General features: G+C 32.8%; 1 protein-coding gene across 1 annotated transcript; it reads left to right on the top strand.

Moving 5' to 3' along the window:
* The first annotated feature begins 321 nt into the window (after window positions 1–321).
* Window positions 322–4,752, top strand: LOC130825503 (protein FAR1-RELATED SEQUENCE 5). The gene is made up of 2 exons (XM_057690764.1): window positions 322–2,664; window positions 4,135–4,752. The coding sequence occupies exons 1-2, from the start codon at window positions 595–597 to the stop codon at window positions 4,306–4,308; spliced, it is 2,244 nt and encodes a 747-aa protein (XP_057546747.1). The 5' UTR covers window positions 322–594; the 3' UTR covers window positions 4,309–4,752.
* The last annotated feature ends 2,113 nt before the right edge of the window (window positions 4,753–6,865 follow it).

Below are 6,865 nucleotides of genomic sequence, written 5' to 3'. Positions count from 1 at the left end.
AAATATTTTTAAAGAGTTAGTATTTGAATTTTATATAAAAAAATATTTTAAATAAAAATAGAGATAAAAATGCATAGTTGAACGAAAAAAAGACAAAAAAAAAACATTCTAAGAAAACCGGGTACCCAGTTTAAACTGGGTCGGAACCGAATCACAATTTTAGGTACCCAAAAAAGCGGGTATCCGGATTTCCGGATCCGGATTGATCCGGTACCCGGTTTTAAACGCCCCTAATTTTCACTATGACCCATAAAACTGACATGAAACACAGCGAATCAAATCAACGGCTGATGGCTTTTTCATCACATCACACGGCCATGATTCTATCTCTTCCATACCAATCTGATACTCCAAACTAAAACAAAAACACTTGAACTCTACCCATCACAAAATCAATTTCACTTTTCTCTCTCCTCCATTTTCAACTGTTCTTCGTCTTCTCTTCTCCGTTGACATAAAAAATCCCATGAATTAAACCATGCAATAATAAAACCCCTTTTCATTTTCAAAAATAAATTGCAAAATCAGCAATATACGCATCTTTTTCAATGAAGAAACCCTAAATTCAGTCCCATTTTCCCCAACTAAAAAAAAATGGAAAACCAAGTAATAAATTTCGATATAGAATTAGGACCCGAAACACCAATTTCATTCGACCCAAACCCGACCCAAATACTCGAACCATTTGAAGGAATGGAGTTCGAGTCAGAAGAAGCAGCAAAAGCCTTCTACAATTCATACGCACGAAGAATTGGTTTCAGCACCCGTGTTAGCTCATCAAGACGTTCTAGAAAAGACGGCGCAATAATTCAACGTTCATTTGTTTGTGCGAAAGAAGGGTTTCGTAATCAAAACGAAAAGAGAACGAAGAATCGAGAAATTAAACGTCCAAGAATGGTTACAAGAGTTGGGTGTAAAGCAATGCTATCTGTAAAAATTCAAACTTCTGGTAAATGGGTTGTTAGTGGTTTTTTCAAAGAGCATAATCATGAACTTGTTGGACCTGATCAAGTCCATTGTTTACGTTCTCATAGACACATTTCAGGCCCGGCGAAGACGTTGATTGATACTTTACAAGCTGCTGGGTTAGGCCCAAGAAGGATAATGTGTGCTTTGATTAAGGAGTATGGTGGGATTAGTAAAGTGGGTTTTACTGAAGTTGATTGTAGGAATTATATGAGGAATAATAAATTGAGAAATATGGAGGGAGATTTTCAGTTATTAATAGATTATTTGAAGAAGATGGAAGAAGATAATTCTGGGTTTTATTTCAATCAATGTGAAACTACAGGTAATGTATTTTGGGTTGATGTTAATGGTAAATTGAATTATAATTATTTTGGTGATACTGTTTATTTTGATACTACTTTTAGGAGTAATAGATATAGATTACCCTTTGTGCCTTTCACTGGTGTGAATCATCATGGACAACCTGTGTTGTTTGGATGTGCATTTTTGATTAATGAGTCCGAATCGTCGTTTGTTTGGTTGTTTAATACATGGTTGGAGGCAATGTTAGGGAAACACCCTGTGTCAATTACTACTCATTATGATGCTACTATTAGGAATGCTGTAATGCAGGTTTTTCTGGGGACGCGTCACCGGTTTTGTAAGTGGCATATTTATAAGAAGTGTCAAGAAAAGTTGTCTCATGTTATGCTTGAGCATCCTGGTTTTGAGGCAGAGTTTCATAAGTGTGTTGATTTGTGTGAGTCTGTTGATGAGTTTGAGTCTTGTTGGTTATCTCTTTTAGATAAGTATTTTTTAAGGGATAATGAGTGGCTTCAGTCAGTATATTCAGCTAGGAGGCAGTGGGTCCCTGTGTATTTGAGGGATTCGTTTTTTGCTGAGATGTCGAGTACACAATGTAGTGATAGTATGAATTCGTACTTTGATGGGTATGTGAATGCGTCCACAAATCTTAATCAGTTTTTTAAGCTTTATGAGAAAGCTATCGAGAGTCGAAATGAGAAAGAAGTTAAGGCTGATTTTGAGACTATGAGCTGTCCTCCTTTGCTAAAGACGCCTTCTCCGATGGAGAAACAGGCTAGTGAGCTTTACACAAGGAAGATATTTATGAGGTTTCAAGAGGAGTTAGTGGGGACTTTGACTTTCATGGCTACTAAAGTTGAGGATGTTGGGGAGGCCATTACTTACCATGTATCGAAGTATGGAGAGGATCATAAGTCGTTTTCTGTAAGATTCAATGTTTTGGAGATGAAAGCAACTTGTAGTTGTCATATGTTCGAGTTCTCAGGACTTCTTTGCAGACACGTATTGGCTGTGTTTAGAGTGACTAACATCCTTACGCTCCCTTCTCATTACATTTTAAAAAGATGGACGAGAAATGCCAAGAGCAGTCTTATATTGGATACTCAATGTGGCACTATTGCGACTTGTTATCTAGAGTCACATACAGTCCGATATAATACCCTACGCCATGAAGTTTTCAAATTTGTCGATGAAGGGGCTAGTAGTTTAGAGACATATGATGTGGCGATGGCTGCGTTACAACATGCTGCAGAAAAGGTATCTGAGGCTCTAAAGAATATGGGAAGAGCATCTGCGGTGAATGGGATGGTAAAGGACTCAGCCAGAGACGGAGGCCTGAGTCATAAAGCTATCGATGATGGTTGTGCGAGCCTTAGTGAGCAAGTGTCTGAGGTATGCGGAAAACTCTATTACCATATAGATGATGTCTTGCTTTTGGTTATGCTTGATCATGTTTGTTTTCTCATTAACTTTTGGATATTGTTCTCGCTTATTTCCTTTTGTTACAGATATGAGTTACTTGGTAGCTTTGATCTTTTCTATTTAGATGTGGTTTTGGGGAGAACATCCGACATTGTATATGTGGATAATACCGATTTTTCACAATGTCCTGCATCTGTTACGTGTGATTGGTGGATGACTTTTTTAAAAGAATACGCTGTTTGGTTGTATAGGGATTTATGTGAAAAGATTTGAGACCTTGTTTTGTGCTAACAAGAGGATCTTTTTAACGGTATAGGAGAGTCTGGTAGTGAATTGGGATTTCATATATCGAATTAGAGAAAACTAGTATTAGTTTGTCGATGTGGTAGCCTTTTGTCTCCTCGCTTTTGTAATTGTAACTAGTGTCTGGTTTCCGTGAATTTGGTAGGATGTCTTTTAGTGTAATAACTTGAAATTTCAACCAGTGTAATATGATTCGCCAGTTAATTTGTTTTTGAATTCGTGATTCTCTCAAAATGACCCTAAATTAGCCCAAAACCGACCATAATTCGTTTTTTTTATTCGCAATTCGTAAGGAGATTAGTGAATCATGTGACAGTGATTTCAACTAAAACCTAATATAATTTCAGGAAATTTTTATTGTTTAGGGCTGCATGAGGCGGGTGTTTGATACTAATCGCTTGTTTGGACTTTTAGTGGATGGGATGAGACTTAAGAGGGGAGGGATTGAGAGCGAGGGGAGGAGAAAACAATTCCAATTAACCTTTAACTCTTATCTTATCTTATTGTTAAAGACACGATTTTTAATTTATAGAAACTGTTGTACTTATCAGTCCCTCAGTAGTCTGTCTTTTTGCGTTGGACTCTCGTCTGGCTTTCGATTTTTTTTCTGGTTAATCTCAGGTCATTCTGATTGAAGCTCTCTCTCCTGTCATTTCCTGTATCTAGTAAAAACTATAATGTGCTTAATTTTTGGTTTGGAACTACTTTTGAACTTTGTAGCACTTGTGCTGCTGTTTGATGAATTAATTGTTTCACAGTTCTATATGACATGGGCTATAGCCTGTAAGAAATATCGTATATCGAACGGTAGGAGTATAGGCAAAAATATTCCTACAGTTGATTGAAACTTGCTTTGGGGCACCGAGATTATTACTAAGACTAAGTACTGGTTTATCGGAGATTTGGATTATCATTTCAACTTGTCAAATTTTGGTGCTTTTTATTTAAGCTCTGATTATTTCGAGAAACATGGCATATTTTCCTAATAGTAAACGAGCATTTCTCATTTCTGTGTTAATGGTTGTTTTTCAGTTTGTCGATCTTCTCTCAAATAAAAATGTGTTTGTATAGCTGTTAATTAAGTCGATCAAAAACTTTGAAAAACTATCTAACCTGTTCGCTTCATATTTTGGTTAGGATTATATGGACCAGAAAATCAGAGAACTTAGCGAGGAACTAGTCTCGGCTAATAGAAAGTGTGATGTTTATCGAATCAAGTTACTATCTGTATTGAAGGATTTTGAGGATGATAAACAACAGCTTGCAGTGAAAGTTCATAATGTGGTGCTTAGCCTAAAAGACTCTATCTAAGGGTGTTGTGCAGTTGCCTTTAAGTTTATTATGGGAAGCCTAATCAAACTGAGCATTCTTTTTGCCATGTACAAAATATGGATAGTAAAGAAAAGTAGTGTTAATTAGCCTCTGACATAGATTACATTTTGAGTTTGTGACCGTGTGAGTTATTTAACATCATCAATATTTGTAATTAACAAATTATATCACTAATAAATCCCTTTCTTTCCCCTCGTTGATATTTCTGTTAGATATAAGAATAATTCTCGAATTACATGTTTATTTTTTTCGAATTACAGTCGCCAAAGTATTAAAATTTACAGGGTCAGGCTAAAAACACAAATTTTCAACCACTTAACTTGAAATTTCAACCACTAAAATAATTGGAATTCTGTATTTTAACCTGAACTTGCAAACTATGATACTTTGGTGGCTGTAATTCACAAAAAATAAACATTGAGGTTGTAATTCACAAAAAATAAACATTGAGGTTGTAATTCACAAAAGTATTAAACTTTAAGACTGTAATACGCAAATTATTCTAGAAGTAATAATACGTATAGGTGTACTACCAAATATAGATTATGTTCGTATTCTTTCTTGTGTATGGTAATGGTCTCCTTGCTTAATGAATATTGGATAGAATTGAAGATTGGTTTGTAACACTTACGTCACTCAGAAATCTTGAAAACTGATTGAAGACAATTACTAATTTTTCTTTTGTGTTACAACAAGTCTTGCATGAGACTCTATTCTTGGGATATAATTAGTCTATTTTTATTTGAATATTTTAAAATTATAAGTGATTCTTTTAAAGTTATAAGTGATCAATTTAAAACTATATAAGTAATCAATTTAATTAGTTTATTTTTAATTTAAATAATATCAATTGAACTTATTAACTACATTGTGGATCCGCCTATGATCATGAATGGACTTTGAAGGATCGATTTAGGACAAAGAGAAAGCTAAGGCAAAAGGAATGGTAAATAATAGCATCCACTTAGTTGGACTAGTGTCATAGAGAACTGATGTACAACCTCTAGAAAGATCAAGGGTTGCTACCAACAACAACCAAACAATAATAATAATAATAATCATTACAACCATGTTTAAGTCATTTCTAAATGCTCCCAGAGTTTTATGCATTTATCATCAATTTAAATACATAGTAACACCACACTTAACTCATACATAGGATTCCATATCATTGTGCGCACATCAATACACAGTTCAATTAGTGCACTCAAGTCAGCATTACTCTAACACTTATAATTTTAAAGTGATTAATTAAAAAAATTGACTAATTATATGAGTCCGTTTCATGATGGGAGATTCAGACGAATTAATTCCATTGAAGATTCGAGATTATCTCTCATATAGTTTGATGAAATGCTTGATAACAAAAAAAGGAATTCTAATTGTTGGGAGAAACAAATAAAAATGGTGAACATTGTTGTTTGGTGCAAGACTTCCTCTACATTTTGCAATTCATTTTTTACACGAAACAAATCATATTAACAAAAACATTCAGGAGGATATTGGTATATTTATTTTTAGTGCGTGAAAAGTAAAAGGAATTTAATAAGAAGATAGAAAGGAAACTGATTTTAAAAAGTTGTTTGGTTTTGATAAGTAATGGAAACAAATCCTTTTAATTATTATTGTTGTAGAAAGGGTATTTACGAGCTTTTTCGATCGAGGGAGATGATGAGCTTTTATTTTCAGTAGTTCATAAGAAGTAACAAAGTAATATATTTTAATACCCTATGATAACCGATGTCATTACTTTCCACATCAAACAAACAAGTAAAAAGAGTATTCATTAGTTCATAAGGAGTAACAAAATAAAAAATTCTGAAAAATAAAATTGGAAAGAAATTTTAACATTTTTTTTACATTTTATTCGACATTTTATTTTAATTTATTTTTTTTAAAAAATAAAAACAGTTATAGCAAGTCATCCGGTTACCAGATTTACTCTAGGTAAATATCCCCAAAGTTGAGATTATTTATTGGTTAATCAATAGGTGAGATTATTATAGGAAAATTATGAAAAATTTGGATTATTCTAGATAATTTTTCTTTGAAAAAATGAGTTGAAAATATAAATTATTATCATTACTAACACTTATCAATATAATTTGACTAATTAAAAAATAGACTGAACCGGTTCTGAAAACTCAAATTGGATATATATATATATATATATATATATATATATATATATATATATATATATATATATATTGGTTTCACTCTGTTAGAGAAAGTAAAAATATTGAAGGAATCTTCAATAACTATTTTCAAGCCACTTTTCCAGCTTTTTTATTTTTTAATATATCATATTTTAACCCCATTTTGAAACATATGGCTATAACTTCAACTAGTAAATTTGATTTAGTCTAAAATTAAATTGGTTAAATATTTGATTTAATTGTTAAAACATTTGAATAATTTAACAGTTGTTTAATTTGCAGCTTTTTCACAAAGAAGAAGAATTCCAACACAATTTAAACCGCTTAAAAACCTAAAAAAAAATATAGTTGTTTAAAGTTTAACTTATAAATAGATT

The sequence above is a fragment of the Amaranthus tricolor genome, chromosome 1 (assembly GCF_026212465.1).
Source record: "Amaranthus tricolor cultivar Red isolate AtriRed21 chromosome 1, ASM2621246v1, whole genome shotgun sequence".
Taxonomy (NCBI): Eukaryota; Viridiplantae; Streptophyta; class Magnoliopsida; order Caryophyllales; family Amaranthaceae; genus Amaranthus; species Amaranthus tricolor.
Note: the sequence above shows the minus strand (reverse complement) of the source record. Positions and strands in the feature narration are given on the sequence as shown.